The following is a 27743-nucleotide window of genomic DNA, read 5'->3' on the forward strand; positions in this document are numbered from 1 at the left end:
CAAAGACACCTGACTAGCAATATAAGTGAGTGCTTCACAAATACTGAGGCAGACACGAGCGGATCACAAAGCATGATCCCACACTTGAGCGTGGTAGAAAATGACATAGTTTCGGTGTCTGCGCGTGTGACTGGATGATGTAAATCCCTTTGTGGTGCGAAGCAAAACAAAAACGCATAGACATTCGGTTTGTGTGTTTTATTATTTTTCTAAGATTTGATTTGTCTATTCAAGCAACATCTTACATAAATAACAGATGTTTCCTTGAATAATTCTCAAAGTCACGTGTCACCACAAGCGACGTCACAGCATAAACACGTGTACGTAGGCGCACTAGCACGTGTACATCATCCCCTGGCTTGGAGTGCAGCAGCTGCAAGAAGGGAGAACGGCGTTCGGTTTAAAATTTAAGATCTTTTCGCAGCGCATAGCAATCTAATACTTTGCAGACACGATCGTTATCGTGCATTGTATGCTCTGAGCTTGTCAGCTCGAAATGGCCAGACCTCGTGAGGGGCCCTTTAATGTATGCTGTTTTATACTGTATTTACTCGCATAATGATCGCACTCGTGTAATGATCGCACCCCTGAATTTTATCGTCAAAATTCGATTTTTTTTTTTTTTTATGTAATGGTCGCACCCCAAACTTGTCACAACGATATGTCGCGTGCCAAGTCTAGCTAATAATGGTCGCCCTTACCATGTGTCGAATGCTACGTGAACGACTCTTCAAGACAAACCAAGCGGTCTGCACGCACCAAACATTCTTAAGCAGATGCACCATTTCATTCCTTTCATCACTTTCCGCACTTCCGTGCCAAAAAGAAAAGCTGCAACCAAACTTGCCTTTATTATGTGTAGGCTTTATAGTAGTTGTGGTTAACAACAACAAAAAAGGCGCCTTTTGATTCTTCTCGTCTGCACTCGTGACAGCAGCCACGTTTACACTGATACGTTAGAAGTGTACCCTATTCATACGCCGACACTTGTAACACAGCTAAGATATTCACCCACCCTTAGCGGAAGCGTGCCTTATTAGGATAGTAGTGAAGACAGATGCCGCAGTTTCCGCAGCATGCCGGCCATGTGTTTCTATGTCCCTGGCAGCTAAGCACGGCCATCTGTTTCTGTCCCCTTGAAGTGGACATGGCTAACATTATTGCCGCAAACTTGCCGATATTAACGATATTATTCATTACTGATACGGAAGAAACTTTCAATGCATGTAATGTACTCCCGAGAAGAAAATCGGGCTCTGTGCGTTCGGCTCGCTTCGCCGGCCGCCATTCTTGTTTTGGTGTCCCGCACTACATACAGCAGCAGCCGCCTATTTGTAGTCCTGTTGTCATCCCGCAGCAAATGCGGGTTGAAAAAAAAATTTTTTTTTTTGTGGGATATTTAACCCGCTTAATGATTGCACCCCTGAATTTGCATCAATTGTTTTGTCAAAAAAGTGCGATCATTATGCAAGTAAATATGGTACCTGGTTTATTGTTGAATACATGGATGTGTTACGCATCTCTTCCTCATACCGTCATCATCATTCATCAGCCCTTTTCCTCCCCGTCCCTTTTCCCCAGTGTAGAGCAGTAGGCTAGAGCAAGTTATAGCTCAGGCCGACCTCTCTGCCTTTCTGTAAATAACTCTCTCTCTCTCTCTCTCTCTGGTTGTATCCGAGTGGCTGTGCCTCTCGACACGACTAGGCTCATGGCACTCTGCTTATTTTCTACAAGAAACTGGCTTGGCTTTTCATTTGTGAGAGACGAGGAACAAATTTTTCTTCTGCTAACTACTTTTTTGTATTTTTACGTCCTTCTGTAATTAGTGCAAACTGCATGTGTTTTTTTTTCTGTTCCTGTATATATGTTCTGTTCATACTTGCTCACTGCATGCCTTGCCTTCCATCTTTGTGGCCTGTCATCTTGCTGTTTTATTCTTCTTCTTCCCTTCTTCAACGTCCTTTTCTGTCTCCTCCTTCCTAATGAGTAGCCAGGCTTTGTGCCCCTCTCGGTAGCAGTTGCCAGACTGCTCCATCCCTATTTTCCTCTCTGCATGTGCATGTGTGTTTTCATGTGAAATAATAGTAATAATAAACTTGCATAATTACTTTATTAGAAATGTAATAAAATTCACACTATACTTAATTTTATGTTTTAAATATTTGTGACACAGCTAAGGCCCATGTTCTGAAACATTCCATTCCATTTTTCATTTTTATCATGTCATGCTGAGGGTTCAATCGCAGTAAATATGCTGGTGTGGTGGTCCTTGAGCCATATCCGAACCAAGGACAAAAAACCAGAAGAATGGAAAAGTGAACTGGATTGTTGGAGATACCGCCCCAGGATATGCAGCCATTAGCGAAAGCGAGGCATGTCATATGAGCGCTTGCAAACAATTTGATGTGTAGTTGTCAGAAAAACAAAGCGAGTAAGAAGGTTGCTGTAATCAATTGTTAGATTGCCAATCAATATTCCATCAGTTCTCATACATCTCGTAAAAAGAAGGATGCAAGCACAGCAGTTTCACTGGCTTGTGTGTGCCCACCTGTGAACAAAGTAATCGCATGCCTATAGGACAGCCATGCAGACAAGCTTCTCGTGGTACCATTTTCGTGGATAAGAAACGAGATAGAAATCATGTTTCCAGATGCCTGTTAACCCTTTAAGGGTCGATTTTTTTTCGCCATATGCGACCGCCCAGGGTCGATTTTTTTTATTGCAGATTCCAATTCTTCTTAGGGACTTATTTCGAAAAAAATTTACCGCAATTTTTCTAGAGTGACTGTAAAGTGAGAAAAAATAGTTTGCGTTGGTATATATGTACTCTTAATTCATGAATAACAACAATAAAAAGAAAATAAACTTATAAGGAATAAAAATTTGATGCATTGTTATACACATAGTTCAAGGCTTTGAAAATGCACACACGAGAATATTTCCCAAGACTCAAATGTTCCTGCTCTTACACTAATACGTACAGGCGCCGACAAAAGGGGTATACTCCATGCAGCGGGAGCCGGAGCAATGGCAAACTGCATCGCAACACCATCTACAGGCAGCATCTGGGATTGAGACAGCCAATGGGTGCCCTTTATTATCTGCAAGCATGTCGCTTGACTCGTGTCAATGTTTCGTGCTTCAGCTCGCCAAAATGCCGAGCGACGCTGATGCAGTAGCAATCTGCGTGGAGTATGCCACTTTTTGTCGGCGCCTGTACATACATAGCGTAATAAAATTGTGTAGGTGCGCGCACTCAAGGAAACTGTGTGGTTGTGTGTCCATCATAAAAGGAAAACGTGTGACAAACTTCCGCTAATCTTCATCTTATCGCCAACCAGAGGCAATTAGTTTTCGTGAGGGTCTAAAAAAAGAAAAAGCAACGGAAACGCATGCATGGCGGCATCCTTCCTATGCTCACCTCTGTGAGCACTAAACGAGCGAGAAAGAGGCGGGTGCCCATTGAGCGATTAGTAACGAGATAGCCATTAGTTTTGCAAGCGCAAGAAGCCAAAACCGCCCGCGAAAACAAAACACAAACCACTGCCCGTCTGCGCGCGCACCAATGCGCAAGCGGTAGTATATATGCGCTGGAGAAAACTAGCCCTAAAACAAACCATGCAACGAAAACTCAGAGAGGGAGGCACGTAAAAAAATTCCCTGTATTCCCACATAGTGGCAGCACATGACAGAAAAGAAAAAGTTAGGAAATTGGGGCGCTTTTTAAGCGTACAGACGGCGCCGTAAATATACGGCATCGATAATTTTGGACTTTTTCGCGGCGCCGTATATTTACGTCATTGGCCCTCAAAGGGTTAAACCGACATACGCAAGAATGCTGATTATAAAGTGCATGCAGCAATAAACTAGGCGAAGCATGAATACTTCCAAACGAGGCTACCATGGTGGTAGCCACCATAGAGCGAAGCGAAAAATCATTTTTGCCGGAAGCAGAGGGGTAGAACCACAATTCTATTTTCTTCTAGAAGTCATGGCAGGTTGCAGCATGCCCAGAGCGACGCTAGGCAGCGCTTTGTTCTGAAAAGGTGCGCTTTTTCAAATGTTTCATTGCCATCATACATGTACATATGACTGTGACCCTTAACCCTTAAATATACGGCGTATACGAACGTAAATATACGGCGCCGCGAACAAGTCCAAAATTGGTCGATGCCGTTTATTTACGGCGCCCTCTGTACATTTAAAAAGAACGCCAATTTCCTAACTTTTTCTTTTCTGTCATGTGCTCCCACAATGTGGGAATACAGGGAATGTTTTTTGTGTGCCTCCCTCTCTTGATTTTAATCGCATGGTTTGTTTTAGAGATAGTTTGCTACCGTGCATTGTGGGGTTCTCCTCCCGTACTCTTGGGACAAAGGAACGACAACACAGTAGTGCAAACAATCACAAGGGCATTTATTGCACCTTTCATAGATCAATGCCTGCTAGCCGAGTTGCTATCCACAAAACATGCCGATGGGCGCGCGACAAATCTAGAAGTCCGACTTACCGCGACCGCATAGCGAGTGAATATGTTCGCCCCATGCTGGATCCCAATGCCTGGTCGTTCGCGTGTACGGTCACGCCAACGATGGCGCATTCCAAGGCGGCCACGCGAGACGGTCTCGCAGAAGCATGGGTCGGCGCACGCGCAGCACGGCACGTCCGTCCCGCTTGCTTCCCGAACCCGAAGAGAGAGCGCCTTCCGCTCCCGCACCCAAGTAACCCCGCCGGTAGCAGCACAACACTCGCGCCATCTCTCGCGCTGCGCTTCAATCACATCGACCGCCGCGGGCGTCACGCAGGCCACGCGGCGAAGCGGGATTGCAGGAGATGGGGGAAAACAAGATATCTGGGGACGCACATGAGTCGCGCATCCCCACAGCGTCTATATACTACCGCTCGCGTATTGGCGCGAGGGCGTGCGGCGATTTGGGTTTTGTTCCGCCGGCGGTTTCGGCTTTTTGCGCTTGCAAAACTGATGGCTGTCTGGTTACTAATCGCTCTAAGGCCGACCGTTTGTTTCTCACTCGTTTAGTGCTCACAGGGGTGCGCATAGGAAGGATGCCGCCGTGCATGCGTTTCCGTGTCTTTTCTTTTTGGACCCTCGCGAAAACTAATTGCCTCTGGTTGCCGATAAGATGAAGATTAGCGGAAGTTTGTCACACGTTTTCCTTTTTTGATGGGCACACAACCACGTAGTTTCCTTGAGTGCGTGCACCTACACAGTTTTATTACGCTATGTATGTACATATTAGCGTAAGAGCAGGAACATTTGAGTTTTGCGAAATATTCTCGTGTGTGCATTTTCAAAGCCTTGAACTATGTGTATAACAAGGCATCAAATTTTTAATTCTTATAGGTTTATTTCCTTTTTTTTATTGTTGTTATTCATGAATGAATAGTACATATATACCAACTCAAAATATTTTTTTCTCACTTTATGGTCACCCTACACAAAAATTACGGCAAATGTTTTTCGAAATAAGTCCCAAAGAAGAATAGGAATCTGCAATAAAAAAGATCGACCCTGGGCGGTCGTATATGGTGAAAAAAATCGACCCTCAAACGGTTAAATGGTTTTAAATATGCACCGTTCTTAGCATACACAATCATAATATGTGAAAAATTATTGAGGCTGGAAAGATTGCATGCCCAGGTAATACTTGTTCCATTGCCCCTTTGATAGCTTTGTCTGATGATGGAATGGCATTTTCTTAGGCATGGGTGTAGTTAGCCACATGTTTATGTTTAATTGTGCATTACAGTTCACTGTTGACAATAAAGAGTAATGTTGCTTTGTGCACGCGTGTGTCTGTGTAAATGCACTGTTTTTAATTATATAAAATTGGAAGTCAGTGCTGCGTTGTCCACAATGCCTGTTCCATCCTGTGATCCTGCACTGTAGCATTATAATTCTAAACCGTGTCCGAAGGTGAACATTCGACTGAAATCAGTCTGGTCTGAAATCAGTGCTGAATCAGGTCTGAAACGAGTCTGAAATCAGTGCTGAAATCAGCACCTGAAATTTGCAGTGATGCTACTGCTGTGCCAATTGTGCTGAACTATGCCGAGAGGCAAACTTTGCCACATCCTGCTGCACTTCAGCGAAACACAAAAAATCTGTGCCCACTCTGGGCCGAAAGGGTGGCTTACCTTTCAAAAAATGAAACCATACCCTCAAGCAGTGCTTTACTGTGCCATCTAAAGTGGCATAGTATGGACCAGCAGCTGCATTAGCTCCGCGGTGGGTCGAGTCAAGGGATTGTGCTGATACTTCTTCCACGGGTTGCTGTCTGTATTCACTACCTTCCACCTCGACACACACAGGTTGCTTAGGCAACGGAACAACTTCGATTTTCTGGTGCCAGCGAGCAAACGTGCTGGCACCGAGCCAGATCCCGTGCTCCTGTATGACGAATGTAAAAAACAGTGATCAAAGTTTTGGATGCTGTGTGGGGTCTGGCTCGATTTTTTTAACATAACGTGTACATGGGCACAGACATGGTGGCTGTGAACAGCTTTACCACTATTCAATTTGTTGCTTATCCCCCACTTTATTGTCGTGGCGTTTCACGACATAAGAATGGCGTATGGCCATTACCAAGATTTTGGTCGACTCGGCACCAAACAGGAACTTTCGCCGCTGGATGCTGACACAGCACTGCTGTTTAAGCCATGCTGTAGCCATACTGCCACCTGACACGGTGGCCGGCAGGTTGTCATGGCAAGATGGCCTCCAATATGTTCGGATCCGTAAACCGTTTCATTGATAGGGCGTGAGATCACGGGCTAAATTGGTGGCTGGAAGCCGAGATTGGGTCCATGGTTGACATGCCGGCAACTATCCCGAACGCTTTCGCGAAGTTTGTTTTTGCGCTTACTGGATGGAATGGCGAAAGCTCGTGTGTAGGCAGAAAGCTCCAAACTGAATTCGCCAATCACAGCCCAACCTGACAGTGTTATATGGGCATAGTCAAACGTCATGCCCATATAGTATCTGCACTTCGCGACAGTGCGCAATGCACATCGAGCAGTGTGGCGAGCGAAAACGAACCATTCCGGCAGCGCCGACCATCACAGTATTTCAAGTAAATTGTTGTCATTGAATCACAGCACAGGGAAAAATAAGTGAATATTTCATACGGCTGGCAGTACCATTTTTCAAAAGAGTGCTCAATTTTAAAGGATACATTTATAGGAGCAAGGTCACGCTGAAGGTTTTCGAGGCGCATTTGAATTCTGCACATAGCACGTCCAAGTACTTCCATGCTTCTTTAAGCACATCTTAGGACACCACTGCTTCATCGCAGTCTACAATAAGGACTGTGATAAAAGGGGAGGGGTGTAATTTTTAGTGTTTGAATTTCTGAACCAGTGACCACTTATTGCTTTCACATGCATTGCCCTTTGTAAAAGCACCATATTATATAGCTTGCAATCGCGTTCATAAACCTGCTCCAAATGTTTCTCCACAATGGATTGGGCCAGTAGCGTCACTGAATTTGACAAATGAAACAATCCCGAACCAAGAAGGTTTATCAGAGATTAACCCAGCGTCTTGAAATTTGTATTTTCTTAAACAAAAGAGAAAAAAGAAACAGTTGCACCGAGTTGGCCCAGTCAGGCAGTGAGCAAAATATTTACAGTGGATATGAGTGGATGCTTCTGGTTAAAGTCTGCACTCTAGGTGTAATGCAAAGCTGCATGGATTCGGACCTTCTTCAAGCTTCAGTGTCTTACAACAAAATCCTCTTTCACAAGTTAAAAAGCCTCTTTGGACCTTTAATAATATAAACTGTTGTAAGCAGTGTAGATAACATCGTGACTGGTAAACAGCAATGAGCGAGGAGAGACTAAGGGCAAATAAGGGGCTTGATTTTTCTGTTAGTTGCAGTCCCTTGAAGCCAGCAGATCTCAATGAGAGCTGCCACGGTAGCCCAGTGACTGTGGTGAAAAAAACTGAATTGTCTGTTTACTTTTTGTGGTGGCAAACAGAAAAACAGTTCGAACTAACATTTAAAAAAAAAATCACATTTGTGACTTGTTTTTAATTTAGCTCATACGTGTAGGCTTCAATTCGCCATGGTTATTTAGTGGCTATGGTAGCCACGGGTCGGCTGCGGTGGCCACATTTTGATGGAGGTAAAATGCGAAAACACCTGTGTATGTTGATTTCATCATCATCATCATCATCATCATCATCATCATCATCATCACCAGCCTAGTTACGCCCACTGCAGGGCAAAGGCCTCTCCCATACTTCTCCAACTACCCCGGTCATGTACTAATTGTGGCCATGTTGTCCCTGCAAATGTCTTAATGTCATCCGCCCACCTAACTTTCTGCCGCCCCCTGCTACGCTTCCTTTCCCTTGGAATCCACTCCATAACCCTTAATGACCATCGGTTATCTTCCCTCCTCATTACATGTCCGGCCCATGCCCATTTCTTTTTCTTGATTTCAACTAAGATGTCATTTACCCGCGTTTGTTGCCTCATCCAAGCTGCTCTTTTCTTATCCCTTAATGTTACACCCATCATTCTTCTTTCCGTAGCTCGTTGCGTCGTCCTCAATTTCAGCAGAACCCTTTTCGTAAGCCTCCAGGTTTCTGCCCCATATGTGAGTACTGGTAACACACAGCTGTTATACACTTTCCTTTTGAGGGATAATGGCAACCTGCTGTTCATGATTTGAGAATGCCTGCCAAACGCACCCCAGCCCATTCTTATTCTTCTGGTTATTTCAGTCTCATGATCCGGATCTGTGGTCACTACCTGCCCTAAGTAGATGTATTCCCTTACCACTTCCAGTGCCTCGCTACCTATCGTAAACTGCTGTTCTCTTCCGAGACTGTTAAACATTACTTTAGTTTTCTGCAGATTAATTTTCAGACCCACCCTTCTGCTTTGCCTCTCCAGGTCAGTGAGCATGCATTGCAATTGGTCCCCTGAGTTACTAAGCAAGGCAATATCATCAGCGAATCGCAAGTTGCTAAGGTATTCTCCATCAACTTTTATCCCCAATTCTTCCCACTCCAGGTCTCTGAACACCTCCTGTAAACATGCTGTGAATAGCATTGGAGAGATCGTATCTCCCTGCCCGGCGCCTTTCTTTATTGGCATTTTGTTGCTTTCTTTATGGAGGACTACAGTGGCTGTGGAGCCGCTATAGATATCTTTCAGTATTTTTACATACGGCTCGTCTACACCCCGATTCCGCAATGCCTCCACGACTGCTGAGGTTTCGACTGAATCAAACGCTTTCTCGTAATCAATGAAAGCTATATATAAGGGTTGGTTATATTCAGCACATTTCTCTATCACTTGATTGATAGTGTGAATATGGTCTATTGTTGAGTAGCCTTTACGGAATCCTGCCTGGTCCTTTGGTTGACAGAAGTCTAAGGTGTTCCTGATTCTATTTGCGATTACCTTAGTAAATACTTTATAGGCAACGGACAGTAAGCTGATCGGTCTATAATTTTTCAAGTCTTTGGCGTCCCCTTTCTTATGGATTAGGATTATGTTAGCGTTCTTCCAAGATTCCGGTACGCTCGAGGTTATGAGGCATTGCGTATGCAGGGTGGCCAGTTTCTCTAGAACAATCTGACCACCATCCTTCAACAAATCTGCTGTTACCTGATCCTCCCCAGCTGCCTTCCACCTTTGCATAGCTCCTAAGGCTTTCTTTACTTCTTCTGGCGTTACCTGGGGGATTTCGAATTCCTCTAGGCTATTCTCTCTTCCACTATCATCATGGATGCCACTGGTACTGTATAAATCTCGATAGAACTCCTCAGCCACTTGAACTATCTCATCCATATTAGTAACGATATTGCCGGCTTTGTCTCTTAACGCACACATCTGATTCTTGCCTATTCCTAGTTTCTTCTTCACTGTTTTTAGGCTTCCTCCATTCCTGAGAGCCTGTTCAATTCTATCCATATTATACTTCCTGATGTCTGCTGTCTTACGCTTGTTGATTAACTTAGAAAGTTCTGCCAGTTCTATTCTAGCTGTAGGGTTAGAGGCTTTCATACATTGGCGTTTCTTGACCAGATATTTCGTCTCCTGCGATAGCTTACTGGTTTCCTGTCTAACGGCGTTATCACCGACTTCTATTGCGCACTCCTTAATGATGCCAATGAGATTGTCGTTCATTGCTTCAACACTAAGGTCCTCTTCCTGAGTTAAAGCCGAGTACCTGTTCTGTAGCTTGGTCCGGAATTCCTCTAGTTTCCCTCTTACCGCTAACTCATTGATTGGCTTCTTGTGTACCAGTTTCTTCCGCTCCCTCCTCAAGTCTAGGCTAATTCGAGTTCTTACCATCCTATGGTCACTGCAGCGTACCTTGCCGAGCACGTCTACATCTTGTATGATGCCAGGTTTCGCGCAGAGTATGAAGTCGATTTCATTTCTAGTCTCACCATTCGGGCTCCTCCACGTCCACTTTTGGCTAACCCGCTTGCGGAAAAAGGTATTCATTATCCGCATATTATTCTGTTCTGCAAACTCTACTAATAACTTTCCTCTGCTATTCCTAGAGCCTATGCCATATTCCCCCACTGACTTGTCTCCAGCCTGCTTCTTGCCTACCCTGGCATTGAAGTCGCCCATCAGTATAGTGTATTTTGTTTTGACTTTACCCATCGCTGATTCCACGTCTTCATAAAAGCTTTCGACTTCTTGGTCATCATGACTGCATGTAGGGGCATAGACTTGTACCACCTTCAATTTGTACCTCTTATTAAGTTTCACAACAAGACCTGCCACCCTCTCGTTAATGCTATAGAATTCCTGTATAGTTACCAGGTATTTCCTTATTAATCAGGAATCCGACTCCTAGTTCTCGTCTCTCCGCTAAGCCCCGGTAGCACAGTACGTGCCCGCTTTTTAGCACTGTATATGCTTCTTTTGTCCTCCTAACCTCACTGAGCCCTATTATATCCCATTTACTACCCTCTAATTCCTCCAATAACACTGCTAGACTCGCCTCACTAGATAATGTTCTAACGTTAAACGTTGCCAGGTTCAGATTCCAATGGTGGCCTGTCCGGAGCCAGGTATTCTTAGCACCCTCTGCTGCGTCACAGATCTGACCGCCGCCGTGGTCAGTTGCTTCGCAGCTACTGGGGACTGAGGGATGGGGTTTGATTGTTGTATTCATATAGGAGGTTGTGGCCAAGTACTGCACCAGGGTGGCCAATCCTGCTCTGGTGAGAGAGCGCGTTACCGGTTCTGGTCACCGGGATCAGGCTGCACTCCAGGCCTGTTTGTGCAATTTTCTCAACATACGTTTTTTTTTTCTATTTTCTAGTGGAGAATTGCGCGGCACCGGGATTTGAACCACGGTCCTCTTGCATGGGAGGCGGATACTCTACCGTCCCCGCAGGAGCTAAATTAAAAAATTAAATTCTGGGGTTTTACGTGACAAAACCACTTTCTGATTATGAGGCACGCCGTAGTGGAGGACTCCGGAAATTTCGACCACCTGGGGTTCTTTAACGTGCACCTAATTCTAAGTACACGGGTGTTTTCGCATTTCGCCCCCATCGAAATACGGCCGCCGTGGCCGGGATCCGATCCCGCAACCTCGTTCTCAGCAGTCTAACACCATAGCCACTGAGCAACCACGGCGGGTCCCGCAGGAGTTGTACGCCTCATTTAACCTACCGTGGTGCCCTATTTGATCAGTCAAGGTGGACCAATCTGAGCTCTGTTATACCGCACGGATAGCACTCGACTAGAGAACCAGGTATTTATGACCTGCACATGTGTGACCATACATAATTGAGGATATATAAATATATTTTTTTAGGAGGGTTCCCGTACAGTGATAAAATAAAGGAAAAGACATTAAAAGGAAAGAAAAAAAAAAGAAAAAGGGGGGGGGGGGAAAGGAACATAACAGGTGATTTGAACTCGTGACCCTTGGATGTTGCCCGGAAAGATAGCTCAGTCAGTTGGTTCGTCAGGCCCCAGGTTACTTTCAAGCGCCATAGCTCCTGCTCCGAGCCTCATACTTACGTGAAAAGGGACTGATGTTGTCCGCGATGGTCGATTTTTGCTGATTACGAGTGGTTGGAAGGCATACTTTCTTGGAAAAATGGCCACCCGAGGAGAAGAGTGAACTCGAGCGGCTTTAGAGACTAGGAAAACTGCGTTAAAATAATTAGACTTGAGGGAAAGCTTCGTTAACAAACTATAACACGGTAATCAGCACTCGAATACGACGAGAGAAATTATTGAGACGTTGAAAATTCCCTTGAAATAAATATGGTTTGCGAGACAAATGCTTGTAAGTATTGAACCTCTTAAAAGATGAGGGGGAATATGCGCTCACCGAGAGGGCATCGTCCGCACGAGACCACCACCAGGCACCTTACTGAGACGTGGAGGGCTCTGCGGCCGGAACAAAGCCTCCCTTCTCCGCCGGCCAAGAGGGGAAAACGCGCTTTCCGATCGCTCAAGGTTGCGCGGACATAGTATAACTCTAGCGTCTAGGAAAAGCTTAAACAGGTGTGAGGGCGGCACGCATAGCGTGGGAAGCTAGCCGCCAGATTAACTATCTCAAGGACTGCTGCTGACGAGGGCGAAATACCTTCGTGTAATTATAATAACCCTAATAGGACTATTTTCGAAAGAAAAAAAAGGAAACGGCCCAGAGGGCTATACTACGAGAGCTATGACTGATAATTTCCTATATATATATATATATATATATATATATATATATATATATATATATATGTATTCATTTCATCTATGGGATCGCATGCGTGCACTATTGCTTTGTCTCTGCGTGTAGTAGTCAAGAGAGCCAGTTTAAGGGCGGAGAAGAGGGAAGGAAAGGAAAGTCTCTGAAGCAAACTTGCAGCGCCGTGGTTTTAAAGCACACCCGTGGTAGAGAAACGGAAGGCGATATAAGCGTGCGTGGCCATGATACGCACACGACAAACCGCCTTAAAATATTTAGCCTTGAGGGAAAGCTTCGTTAACAAACGATAGCATGGCAATCAGCACTCGAATATAATTATAACCCTAATGATAGTTGTAAATTCATCTCATCTATGGGATCTAATGCGCGCGTTGTTGCTTTGTCTCTGCGTGTAGTGTAGTGTAGTGTCTCTGCGTGTAGTAGTTAAGAGAGCCAGTTTAAGGGCGGACAAGAAGGAAGGAAAGAAAAGCAAAATTGCAGCGCCGTGGTTTTAAAGCGCTGCAATTTTAGGTGCATGTAAAAGAATCATTGGTAGTCAGAATTATTCCCAAGTCCCTCCACTACGGCATGCCTCATAAACAAATCGTGGTTTTGGCGCATAAAACCCCATAATTGTTGTTTTTTTGTGTATGCTTCAGAGTTTCCTTGGGTAACACTTTCTTCTCCAGAAGTTTTCGTGAGGAAGACCACATATACAGCTGTCAGGCTTCACCAAAACATGCCATTAAGCACCTTCTTCATTTCTGTTACTAATTAACAGGCAAATTTCCAGCATACAGTTAGTCCGAGTATGAGCTTAGTCTGCTTCCTAAAAGCACCAGTATGCTTTTTTATAACTGGGCATATCTTGTTAACTGGTACAGAATCGCGATGTGCCTGTTCAGTTTTAAGTGTGGTCAGATGTCAGAAGGGCCAAAATGCTAGATGAGCTGCTCACTTGTCCCCATTGTTTTGCTTGCTGCATTTTCAAATCTTTATGTGCTGGGTCACTTGCTATTTTTATCACACAGCAGAGACTGATTGCCTTCTTTTGTTGCAGATGCTGAGAAAGTGGCTCAGGTGGCTAAGATTCAATACACACAGAAGATCTTAGAGCAAGAATCACTGAAAAAGATGTCTCATATTGAAGGTGAGCTGTAGTGCATTTAGGTAGTAGTGCCTCTTGGACTTCGTCAGCACAGATGAGGCATACTTATGCTGCAGCAAAAATCCGGAGACCACTCGGCACATCGTAATGAAATGCGAAGGGATTCACCCAGTGAGATCCGTACATAGCATACACCTTCCAGAACTGCTTGGATTTAAAGTGGATGGAAGCATCTACCGGTCAGCAATCGAGATAAGCAAGAGATGTTCATACTTTTGAGTAGTGTTGGGGAAAAAAAAGCAGGGAAGAGATTGATAAGACCGAATCCGTTACAGGCTTAGGTAGTGGTACAAGGTGGGTGGAGAAGTATTGATGATGAAAAAAAGGATTAAAGATATGTATGTATACAACTGCTAGAACGAAAAGTATGTATAGCACACGTGAGAAACTCAAGCAGGCTACGTGACTATTTGTCACCGCCCCATTTCAAAGGGGATGCCATAAATCATCATCATCAGCAGCAGCAGCAGCAGTACTACTGCTGCCCCAAAGTAAGTCATTTGACCCCCCACTTTTGAAAATGGGCACTCTCGGCTGCATGCTGGCAAGTCCAACAAAACAACAGCCAAAGCCAAGTCCTTTTTTTTCAGTCTAGTGCCCACATAAGTGTGCTTTCTCATTACATTTACTTCTTTATTTATTTATTTATTTATTTATTTATTTATTTATGTAATACTGTCAATCCTGTCAGGGATCGTAACAGAAAGGGCATTCAAAAAAGTACACTGACATACAAACATGAGAATGAGAAAACAAAATGCACATTATTACATAGAATAAACTTATACATCAGCAGGAGTAAGAAATATGCAATGAGGCTCATGCTGCAAGATTTGGGTTGGACAGGTAATTGTGCCACAAAATGCAAAACAAAGGTAGTAAACAAAGTGATAATGACAATAAACAAAATAATTATTGAGATGTAAGTAAATTGTTTTCAACAAGCGTGATAAAGGCAGTTAGTGATGAACTATTAACAGATTTCACGTTCAAAGCGTTCCAGTCGCGTATAGCCTGCGGAAATAATGAATACCTGAAAGTGTCAGTACGGAATGCAGACTCGTTTAGTGTGTGGGGCGGTTATGACGTGTTTTCCTCGTTTGAGAGTTCGTTATGTATCGTGGGGTATCCAGATTTAATTGATTGTTTATGAGTTGGTAAATGGTTTTAAGGCACTCTAGTTTTGCTCTGTTTTGAAGGGTTAGCATCCCGGCTTGCTTGAGTAGTTCTGTCCGTGAATCTGCTAGCCTAGCTATGTTTGCTAAAAATATATTTGAGCGCCTTTCTCTGAACACCTTCAAGTTTTTTAATCAGGTTGTTAGTGAAAGGAAACCAAACGACACTTGCATACTCTAGTACCAGTCTGACAAATGTTTTATATGCTTTATATCAGATGGTGCTAGCCTGAGGCGTCTATTAATGAAAAATAACTGTTTTAGTGCGGTTGGCGGGACTTTGTTAACGTGAGCATCCCATCTGAGTTCGGAGGTTAGTAATATTCCTAAGTATTTGTATTCACAGGCCGAAGCAAGAGGAATGCTGTTTAGTGTGTACTGAAAGAGTGATCTATGTTTCTTCCTAGTTGCAGATAATAGAACAGATTTGTTAACGTTAATAGTCATTGGCCAATCTTCGCACCACTTGGTTACTGCTGCTATGGCGTTAGTTAAAGCTATATGGTCGACGACAGAGTTAATTTCCTGATATAGTACGCAGTCATCAGCAAAAAGTCTAATGTTGTTAAAAATGCTAGCAGGAAGGTCGTTTATAAAAATTAGGAATAACACTGGGACCAAGACGCTTCCTTGTGGTACACCTGATGTGACATCAGCTGTTACAGATTTCTCGTTGTTAATTTCGACAAACTGAGTACGGTTAGTGAGGTAATCATTAATCCAGTCTAAAATAGGGCCAGTTCCTAAAGTTAGTTCGAGCTTCCTAATAAGTTTTGGGTGTGACACACGGTCGAAGGCTTTCGAAAAGTATAAGAAAACGAGGTCAATTCGTTTCTGGTGATGAATAGAGGTGGTTACATCATGCACACGTTCAATTAGTTGAGTAACGGTAGAAAGTCCCTTTCGAAAGCCATGCTGGAAAGGTGTTAGAATTTTATCTTCTAAATAGGTTGTTATGTGCTTTAAAATGATGTGCTCAAGTAGCTTGCATATTGTGCTGGTTAGTGAGATTGGTCTGAAGTTTGAGGGATCTGATTGACTTCCTGATTTATCTATTGATGTTAATTTAGCTGTTTTCCATTCTTTAGGAAGGGTGCAGGATGACAGGGATTTGTTAAAGAGTATTACTGAAAACTCAATCCACTCAGCATATCTGCGCAGGAATGTGTTAGAAATATTATCATGCCCGGGTTCTTTTTTAGTGTCTAAATTTAGTAGTAGGTTTAAGATTCCAGCTTCGGTCACAGTAAGGGGCCCTAGTTGCTTGCCGGCGCAGGGGCTATTGCGAGGTGTATTTCCATTGTCTGTAGTGAAAATGGAACAAAAGTAATCATTCAGTGTGGTTGCAGTATTTCGGTTTTCCTCCCAGGACGGATGACTTTCATTATGTACTTTAAGATTTAAGTAAAGCCAGAACTTTTGGGGAGAATTTTTTAGGAAATTTGTTAGTGTATTTGAAAAATAAAATGTTTTAGCTATTTTGATTTTAGATTTTAATTCGTTAATGGCTAATGTTAATTTTTTGTCTGTTCCTTCTGATGGGTGGCGTCGTTACGTTTTTTTCAGTTGTCGGACCTTCCGTTTGGCATGAATTACAGTTCGAGTAATCCATGGATTATTTTTTCGCGTTACTTGAGTCTTGGTAGGAACAAAGTTAGTAATGCAATACAATAGAAAATTTTAAATCTATGCAATGTAGATTTCCATATCGTTATTAGTGTCATCTGAGAGTTGACGGAACAATGATAGCTCTTCAGATAATGTGTCAAGTATGTTAGTGTCATGAGCTCGGCTGTAGTCAGGTTATGTTATTGTTAATCGGGAAGAGGGTGTTGTGTAATGAAATGGGACAGAACACATTATTAGTTTGTGGTCAGACAGGCCTTCTAGTATTTCTACGTTCACGTCATGATAAAGGAAATGATTGCTCAGGAACGCTAAATCTAATATGTTAAAGCTAGTTCCTTGTACGCCGGTAGGTTCTGTTACGATCTGCGTGAGGTTGAAAGAAAGCATTATGTCGAAAACAACTTCTACGCAAGGTGAATGATGTTGCAGTGTACTCCAGTCGATGTCAGGAAGATTGAAGTCCCCTAGCAGTATTAGTCTGGTGCCCTTAACATGACGTTGCATGTAAGTACACAATGATAAAAATATGTCTGAATCAGAACAAGGGCTGAGATAAACGCATCCAAAAATGATGGCGCTACTAGAAAATCAGATTTTGCAAAAAAATTGCTTCCACCCCCTCAACTTCAGGCGTTGTAACGAAAGGGACTTTATCTTTTATTAACAAAACCATGCCTCCGCCACGTGTCGGTCGGTCCTTACAAACTATAGCGTAGTTTGGGGGAATTATTTCGAAGTTGCTAATGTCCTTTGTTAGCCAGGTTTCCGTAATGGCTAGGAAGTCCGGCTCGAAACCCGCTAGTAATGATTCAAGGGAGCTTGTTGACAATGCTACGGGCATTTATGTTCATGAAAGTTATTTGAGATGTTTCTGGCGGCGCGGGCGTAGGGTTCGTGCTTCCATGTCCTGGTTTTTTGTTCAGTTTGAAGCACGTGCGACAGGGCACACATGTTTCTTTACATCGTCCCAAAAATATAGCTCCTCATTTATCTTTAGTTTGTCATAAACCGAAGAGACTTTATCGCCAGAATTTTTTTTGGTTTGCCGTATTTCCATAAGTTTATTCTAATGTCGTGAACGCAGGGTGAAAACTCTTCACTGATGGTAAACGCAGTCCCCTTTAGTTTGTCACAATTTCACAAAATTTTTGCTTTGTCCCTGAAATCTATAAGCTTCAGTATTTATTATTGGCCTTGTTTTGTTTTCTTTCGGTTTACCTAATCTGTGGATGCGTTCGATAGTGACTTCGTCCAATTTCAAGGAGTCTTTGACAACCTTTTTATTCACAGAGCGCTCCAGTGACTCATTATTTTTCATCTTCTTCTGACATACCATAGACTATGAGGTTCGATCTACTGGAGTGATTCTCAAGGTCGTCTAGCCTTAGTTCCAAGGATGACACCACCTGCTGTAAATTAGTGACCTGTTCCATACACGAGGAAAGCTTGTCTTCAAGAAAAGTTAAGCGCTCTAATTTGTTGTCAATTGCTGTTAACCGTTCTTCTTTTATTACTTTTATGTCCTGAGCAATCTGTTGTAGCTGTTGTGAAAGTGCTGCCATATCGGGTCCGGGGTTAGTTTCAACATCGCCGGCAAGCAATAGCAACTTTGTTACGTACACTACGTCAGACACTGTATCGAGAAGTACCACAGGGCACAGCAGCATGACAAGACAACGCTCGCTAGAACGAAAGCATTTTCCAAAACGCTTTCATACCTGCATGAGGAAGACAAGCGGATTACTCATCTGTGCGCAAGCCCAGCTGCCGTGCCGTTTGGGTTGTGATGTCTCGTCGACAGCTTTTATAGTCCAGGTGGCCCGCAGTGCCACTACGCACGACTGGAAGACTGTCCATAGTAAAGTATTTAGCACGCACAATTACAAGGACACAGTGAAAGGGGACACACGACTGCGCTGTTGCTGCTGCTAGCAGTTGACGATGGTATGTCACGGAACCAATCCGAAGATTACAGTATCGGAGGCGCCGAAGAACTGTCATTCTGGCACAGAAGCACATAGGTGGCTCAGAAGTGCTGACACGGTTGTTGGTTTCCCGCCGGCATCACCAACAGGCTGGCAATGAACTGCACGAAGAATACAAGCGGATTATCCATCTGTGCGCAAGCCCAGCACGGCAGCTGGGCTTACGAATGCTAGCTGCTTGGGCAGCTAGGATTTTCTTTCGGCCTCGCCGCCGAGCGTTGTAGCCGACAGTGCTCAGATGGCCACACTAAGCAGTTAAAGACCAACTACCATGATATCTTAAACTGCTGGATAATCTAGACATAGAGGAGCCTCCGTGCACATTTTGAAGTTTGAAACACAAGCAGAAGTGTCATGAAAAACTTTCAAAATAGCAATCTTTGATACTGAAACAAAAAAAAAACACTGCCATTACTGCTCGCCGAAAGTGACGCGTGACCTAGCGCACGGTTCCTCGGCATGATCTCTGAGTTAGCAATGATACACATGTGCAATCTCAAGGGCCATGCGGCTGTGCAGTGTAGATACTGTAGCTACTACAGGATGCTGTGATGAGCCCTCTCACCACCGAATAATGCATGCTGTCACTGGTCTCTGTGGTTCTCTAGGCATGACAATGCGAGGCTGCCCAAATGTCTGGTGCCTGCAGTGGTCTGCAGTGCACTGAAAATTCATAAAGATGGCATGCTGGCACTTGCATCGTTTGTTACACACAACAGGATGACTGTTGCTCATGACCGCCGTTTTTGTGAAACACCATATGGTGGCTGCTCGTTCATGATGGTTGGTCTCCTCTCGAAGCTTTGAACAACCAATCAAAAACATACCTTTGGATTTATGTGGTGGGCTCAAAAATATTATGAGACTAACGCTTTGACCCCCGGTTTCCTATGCATTTACGCAGACAGGAGATATACGCGGTACAACACAACAACAAAAAAGGGAGGAGGGGGGGGGGGGGAGGTGACGTCGCGTGAACATGCCATAGGCCTCCCAAAATGAGAATATTGTACCGGCAGTGCCAAGCACTGCTAAGTGATGTGATGTGGATCCTCGCATTTGTCTGTCGTACAGATTAGCCTTAACAAGCTGGGGACAGCCCACAGAAACCACCTGCCATAACGATAGAAAAGCCCTCTCGTTTTCAGGAAAAAAAACTGCAAAGGAAAACTTTCTAGGTAATACTAGAAGAGTGCCATTACACACATAGTATGGCCCACTAATAAACTGAGAACCCATTTGTATTTAGGACAACCTCGCTATTTCTTCACCTTCAGATGCAAAAAAGCACTTGATTCTATCCGACAGACATTATATTGATAAAAATTATTTTCTAGACCTTCGTATATGAACCGAGTTGTTATCAATGCTGGCATACTAATTTGGTGTTCCCTTTTAATAAGATCAGATCATACTATACATCTCAATTCCTAGGTACCTAAGTTAACGATAGCTAGCAAGATTCTTGTTATGTAATGTGAGTAGCCTCCTGAGCATTTGCAGCACCATGTTTTTTACGCAATATTTGTAAGCATAAAAGCTTGTGTTAAATTTTCTGATATTACATTCTATATACGGCCTTTCTTTTCTTGATTCGCTTAGTTTAGAAATCTACTATTCAGTATTCTCACACCCCTGATTTTAATGTTCCTGTGTTTCAAGACCAGAAATGAAAAATTTTGTTCTGGGAAAAAGAACAAAAAAGAGAAGGAAATGGTAAACAAGAAAATTGGCTCTGAATATGAAATTCAATAATAACTTTATGTATTCCTAACAAGTAGAAAAATATGTAAATGTAGCAGAAAAATACAAAAGAAAAATTATTTCCATAAAACATGCTTTAGACTACCTCCACATCACATTGTCACAGCGATGGGTGCCTACAGTTGTTTACCACTACTGGTGTGTTGCTAACAGGCACCAGGAGTTGTGTGATTTTTTTCTACTCGCACCAAGTTTCTTAGTGTAAAGAGAAAAAAACTGCCTGGGTGGCAGGTTATTGTAGCCACCAATGACTGGCTTCATCAGAAAGAGCGGGACATTGCTTTTTCTGTCCATGCGCCTACGCACCAGAGACGTCGCAATGGACTTGTTTAAAATTACGAAGAATACTTCTATGCACTTTGAAACTAGCGCTGGCGTGTAATCAAAACGAAGCAGTGTAATTTGTATCATTATCACCATTTCTTGGAAAGATGCCTCAGGGGTGGCTTGAATGGGGAGGTCCCACCATCACATGGTTTCTGTCAGGTCACTAGTTCTTCTTGAAAGCAATAGCTGGTTCATTGATGTTGAGATGTGACTGCTCTGAAAAGGGCTTAATATTATTGTGAGCATTACTGTGACAGTTTAACTTTGCCTTCAAAAGTAATTCCATGTGTCACATCTGTTGTGACACTATGCTTTGTCTACTAATACTGCCTGTTTTTTGAACTATGTACATTTGGAGTGGCCATTTAGAGACCATGTGAGGAGGGGGGCTTTTCCTTGTGCTGTTTTGACCTCTCTCTGCCTTTTATGCAGCACTGAATTCTGTATTAGCAATCTACAGTTGAACCCACTTATAACGATATTGGTTTTAACAATATATCGCTTGTAACAATGAAAAGCTGCTGCACTGTGAACTTCTGTATGTTTTCTATTGGGAAATAACCTGCTTTCTACAATGTCCCATGCCGCATTATCAGTTATAATGATGAAGTCTGGTTGCTGGGTGGCCGTGCCGAAAGTGTTTCTTCTGGATTTCTCAAGCTGAGATGCTGCCACGGCAAGCTTCCCGCATTTTTTAAAAGGTGCCTTTTGGGGCCACCAAAATGATGTCTCGGCGGAGCTCGTATGTCACTTGCCGCCCGTGACCCTTCTTTGCATTTGTTATAGCAGTGCCATTCTTGAACGCTGACAGCCATGGCTTGTTAACAACACGCGATTGGAGAGAGCAGGAAGCAGAGTTAAACAGTTAAACAAGTCAACACAATTAGAAGCCGGATGGAGGAGGTGGTGGGGAGGAGAACTGGACCTCCCTGTCATTATAGTTTTCTTGGAACAGCTACGACATCCCCCATTTTGATTTTTTTTCGTTCAACCCGGTTGTAACAATTATCGGTTATAGCAATGGAATTTTCGTGGCACTCGAGTATTGTTATAAGTGGGTTCTGCTGTATAGGCTAAATGTTAAACCCCAAATAGATCACACTTGCTTGATTTAAGAAACAGTATGCCAGCCATGCATTAACACTTAATCAGCATGTGTTCTGGCCACTTCATTTATCTGGGAAAATACAGGTTTCTCTGTGGAAGTTTGTGTGCTGTCAACACATTAGCCGTGCATGATTTTTAAACGGTTGCTAGTATGCACATTAATGCACCCATAAACTTTGTCCATTCTTCCTCAAGCACAATCTCGCATGCAACACTTTTTAACTTTGGTATAAAAAAAAAAAAAACCTGGAGGAGGCAATCTGCAGCTGCTAATGGAATAGTGAATCTAGCTTCCAACCTAGCAAAACACACTGGCATTTATATGAAGCCAAGAGGTAATGAAGGCAAAGAAAGCATAAAGGAATTTAGCTGTGTAGGTTTTTATTTGAGCTGTAGAATTAATTATGGATGAGGGTTAAATTTGTGATAAATATTGTGTTTGTAACGAGGGGTAGATATTTCAGTATGGTTGGTCCCACTCATAGGTGCCAACAACGGCGGTGGCTCCGGAGCTAAAGCCCAAGCCCCCTCCAAACTTTCTCCCCCCCCCCCCTGGCGATGCCGAAGCCTACCACCTCCCCAAGCATCATTACTTCTGTTGCCCACATCATTGTAGATTTCTTTTGAGTTGCCTCTACCTTTTCACTTAAAGGGACAACTGATCAGAATATGTTGTGAGACGACGATGGAAATGAAATGACCAAGCTGTTCACGATTTAAGTAGGAATTATAATTTTAAATTGGCAAAGAAAGTCTCAAAAACTAGTAACTGGCGAGGCCTGGCACTGTATCTTGGTACTTCAGATGCATTCTATGAGATAACTGAATGGAAGTCTACTGTTAAAAGTACAGCATAATTATTGCTTAACATTGCAATTGGTATATTATTGGACACTCGCACATTATTCTATGCTTCGGAAATCATAAACACACATGAGGCTACAGCAACACGCTGAACTCCATATCACATGTGAAGGCTTCGTTTTGTTTTCGATCCAGTTGGTTTTGTTTTGACTTAAATACCTGAGCATTTGGACAGGAAACCATGAAAACACATAGCTATTATTGCAGATATACTTTAACAATTAACAATTCAGAAAACATGAATTGCAGGAGCGTCGACTTGATAAGCAAAATCATACTTTGTCACAGCTACAGCCACACTTGTCGTCTGCCTCCCAGTAATACCGGTGTATAATCGCTATAGCGCTCGCCTATCACCATTTTCAGCATGCTTCCAGTAAACGACTACATCCTCACTGCAGATAAAAAAATTCTAATAAAAAATGTTCCACGGCGTTTTTCTCATTAGCACTTCACGATTACACACCCTGACCAGTAATCTCTCCATTGCATTAAAAAAAACATGGGTGCCATGAAAATTGGTTGTCAATCCAGGGTGTCTACCAACCGGGTAAACCAGGAATTCTCAGGAATTTTGAATAGTCTGGAAATACTCGGGGAACTTGTGCTTCTATCAGGGAAAATTACCTGTAATTTTGTTGAAAGGGCACGAAGGTCGCGCTTATGCTGGCTCAAGTATCACAGAGGAATGGCAACGAATCGTGTTTGACGCTGTGTCATCGGCTGGAGGAGTTGCCAATGTACAGTCAACGACCGATTTTCCGGACGCCCGATTTTTGGGACAAGCCCGATAATTCGGACGGCTTCGCGGCATTACCACATGCCTCATAGAGTCAATGTTTAAGAACGCCTGAAATTTCGGACGCAAGAACCCTTCACCGTCCGATTTTCCTGACTTTTTTTCAGTTACCGCAGGTCCCAAACGGCATTAGTCAAAGCCACCACCGCCACCGTTTTGGTTATCTCGCCGCCTCGAATTGGCGCTCTCGCACGCAGATCCGCTGGCAGTCGTAGCCACTACCGCGGCAACGCTAAAGCAAACCACTTCGGCGTTCGCTATTAAGCTTCTTACCGTTCGGTGCCGTGTTTTTTCATTGAAAGAATTCGCCGCTGTGAGCAGTGGCTCGACTCCGCCTTTGTAATCTTCGCGATTGGCTTTGAAGCTCGGAAAACACGGGGCGTTGCTAAATGCCGGTTTTCGAAAGTCAGCTTCGCCTCGATACAGGAGTGTTACGCGGTGAAGCATACGTTAAGTAGTGCGGTGAAGTTTAGGCGTGGGAAAGGGGTCACGTTCGGGTCACGGGAAACAGTATGTATTCCTTAATTATACACACGTGCACCCGCCCTCTACTGTCACAGCGCGAGCACCGATATGCCTAATAAGTGTACTGGCAGGTCTTCAGAGCTTTTTCGAACGTGCCTATGGCGATTTGAGCCCTGAAGGGCACTGAAAGACATGCATTCATTTTTTCGGACTGCCTGATTTTTTGGACGCTTTCACGGCCCCTAGGGAGTCCGAAATATCGGACATTGACTGTACAACTGACCAAGAGGATGCTTCAAATGGTCTGTGGGGTGAATGCGTGGCAAAAGGAGGACGACAACATAAAGGACTGACACAGTGAGGAATGAACGGGGCAAGAAGTGTGCCACCGCTTCTTCGAAGGAGCTTGTGCTCAAGAAGTGAAGGGTTGGCTGACAAATAGATGCAGGTGTCCCTCATCCAAACCAAAACAAACTCTTTAAAGCAGTGAAACACAACAATGAGGCGTTGTGCATGGACTTAAAGTACGTCAGGACAGTTGAGGTTGACTTTCCAGCTGCTTACTTGTGACAAAGTTAGGGCCTCGTACCAATGAGCTTGCTATCACTTGATATAGATAGCTCATATTCGAAAATATTTGCTTCTGTATGCATCTATCTTTACTCATATTTGAAAATGTTTGACTCGATTTGCAATGGGCTTTACCATTTTTTCGAAAGATATTTTATTCGCTGTGCATATTACTTACCCTTCCCTCCTGTTTCTTTTTGAATAAAAGATACACTACTCCTTCTATTCAAACTAGATTAATTAATTTTTTTACTTGTTAACATGCTTACTTGAGAGTGAATGCATTGGGTGTCCTGGGCGTCGGCCTGTCTTGACATAAAACATATTCTGTGTCACTCATGGAATTGTGCGAAGGCACTCAAGGAAAACCTGGAAAACTTAGAGAATTTGGAAATGTCATTTTGGTAGACACGCTGCAGTCCCTTTAAAATTTTATTGTGGCTTAAAGCTTACTGCATCATTGTTGGCATGGATGTGCACGACTTTTAATTCACACTTTCGCTTCATTTCTGCAAATCTTGACAATAGGAGGACAAGCGCATTAGAAGCACCAGCGATGGCCACCTCATCCATATTTTGTGGCTTCAACATTTTTTATAAATTTGCACTGTGAACACTATGCACAGACACAATATATATATATATATATATATATATATATATATATATGTACACACACACACAGGACAAAATTTATTATATATTTAAAGAGAAGGAGGTAGCCAACTAAAGATTATTTGTAATGGTATGGATAGCCTATGCCTAGAGAATGAATATGTAGATGTATGTCCACCTCGGTTCAGATTGCTTATCGTGCTTCTTTTTTTTTACTCTAAAAAAAACCTGCTGACTTCAGTGACAGTTTCGGCAGAGTCCTCAATCAATGGCGTGTGAAATGCACGTGATTGATATGTGTGTCAGTATCGCTTCTCTTTCCAGGGCTCAATGTTGACTCATGAAAAATAACTTTTCTAATGATGTACAACATTTATCAGGGATGGAAACATCACCACTTGCATGCAGAGGTCCAAAATATATATATATATATATAATTCACTCATTAACCGTAATGAGGCCATGCTGGATTCACTCAAAATCGGAATCAATAGCAGTCATGCGCAGCAGCACTCAGACTCACAGTAAAAAAGGAAAAAAGAGGCTGCAGTTTCGCTAGAAAGGCAATGCAGTATTAGTGATAGCAAAGCACAGGACAATTACACGAAGAAAGATTCTTATGGTATAAATCTGTGTAAGGGCTGCAGCCCCAACTTGACAGCCACTATTTTTACAAAAATTTAACCAAGAACCGAGACAAAGATGAAGTGACTGCGAGCCAGAATGCTATTTTTCTAGCTCAACGATTTTCGCCTGATTTCTGTGTATATCACGGGGAAGCCGTCATGGGTTGTGGCACAGATGCAAGTTGATGTCCTCACACCTCTGCTAGGGATGGTGACTTCAGTGGTAGCTACGTCTAGGAAGCGGACTGGCCTCCAGAGCGGCACCCACCACGACGATATCAATGTCTACGTGCTCAACTGTGAGGACTTCTCCGATGACGACTTTCAGCTTGTGAGTAGCCACAAGGTGAAACGAAGAAACATCAGGGCCTACCTGTCTTCAAGCGTTCGACTGTAGGACCAACTCGGAATACTTTAGTCAGTACGATTCTATTAGTACCGAAACTCCCTACCGACAAGCTAAAGTGTCTCAACAGACAGTCTGTCTTGATGCTCGTTGAAGCAGTGATGCCAAATCAAGTCACGGACGTCAGAGTCAACACACAAAAAGACAACCATTACACTCTGTGAAGATGGAATGGCAGCGAAAGCCAACGACAGTCAAAGCTGTCAAACGAAAAGCAAAGTGCTTTCGCTGCCATTACATCTTCACAGAGTGGAATGGTTGCCCGGATTCGCAATTGTATCAGCATCACGAGAACATTCTTCGTCGGTGGTCGCTTTGCGCCGGCGCCGTTTACAGTCTCATTGCTGTTCTCTTCGACGTTCCTCGTACGCATGTTGTTCTTCAGGTATATGAACTATACGTGTCCACCCCATCGATAGCGTAGCTGTTTTTAGCGCTGATACATCTCCTGCTTATATACTGTGATAACCTTGATGTTACACAATTTTTCCACGGCGAGCATTCTAATCTGTTCCGCATTTTGACATTGCGCCACCGCTGCACCCATACGTGAACACACACAAAGCAAACAAAGAAACCCATTGTGTATGGGTTTGTTAGAAATCACTAAGTCTGTTTCTGTTTCCAGACGCCGAAAAACTACGGAAGGTTAGTCATATACAGCTTTTGCTGTAAAATGTTTTGACTATTGACATTGTACATGAGACTGCACAGTGAACTTTGAGCGAACTTACGGAACCTGGCGGCATGAAGGTCCGCTCGTATATTCCTCTGGACAGTGACATAACTTCTGGTGTCATCTACGACGTGGATGTCTCCATCTCCAGCACTGCCTTGCCTATACTAGTGAAGCCAGCTGTTGATGACTTTGCCATAACTCACGTGTCTCGACTCGACGCATCCCGCTGTGTGAAGGTAATTTTCAAGGACAAATCTTTTCCCTCACACGTCAAGGTGGGCCACTTTAGACGCCCCGTACGACCATTTAACCAAAGGCCACTCCAATGCCACAATTGCATGAGGCTGGGGCATGTAAGCGCTGTCTCCAAGTACACGAGAGTTTGCTCGTGCTGCACAGAGCCCCATGCTGCAGATTGCTGTGTAGACACGGTTCTCAAAAGCCTCAATTGCATTGGGTCTCGTGATGCTACCTCAAAGGACTGTCCCAAAATGAAGAAGGAAAGGGAGGTCTTGAAGCAGATGGCAAGAAACAGCTTGTCTCGTCGGGAAGCTGTTGTGGCCCTTAGAAAGGGACACTCCCATCGCCATTGGACTTCAAAGAATGCCGATGCCTCCGTGAAGAGCGCGCTACATCCTACAACTCTTCCTACTCTGCCACCTAGGCCTGGTGGAGTCGAGTCTAAGGTCGTGCCGCTCAACACTAATACTGAAGCTTGGCTCACACTACCAAAGCAACAGCCCCCGCCACAGCTGAAGCCACAGCCAAAGCAACCGCTGGGGCCACAGCCGATGGCACAGCTGAAGCCACAGTTGTAGCCACTGCTGGGGCCACAGACAAAGCCATAGCCGGAGCCACGACTGAT

The 27743-nt window shown here is 43.7% G+C and overlaps 1 protein-coding gene across 3 annotated transcripts in view; it reads left to right on the forward strand.

The window, feature by feature from the left end:
- Window positions 1-27743, forward strand: part of LOC142582788 (erlin-1-like) — a 67382-nt gene that overhangs the window by 20081 nt on the left and 19558 nt on the right. For all 3 annotated transcript variants that reach the window (XM_075692833.1, XM_075692848.1, XM_075692840.1), the window contains exon 10: window positions 13760-13849. In XM_075692833.1, the coding sequence (XP_075548948.1) occupies window positions 13760-13849 (90 nt within the window). The remainder of the gene's footprint in view (window positions 1-13759; window positions 13850-27743) is intronic.

Source organism: Dermacentor variabilis, chromosome 1 (genome assembly GCF_050947875.1).
Source record: "Dermacentor variabilis isolate Ectoservices chromosome 1, ASM5094787v1, whole genome shotgun sequence".
Classification (NCBI taxonomy): domain Eukaryota; kingdom Metazoa; phylum Arthropoda; class Arachnida; order Ixodida; family Ixodidae; genus Dermacentor; species Dermacentor variabilis.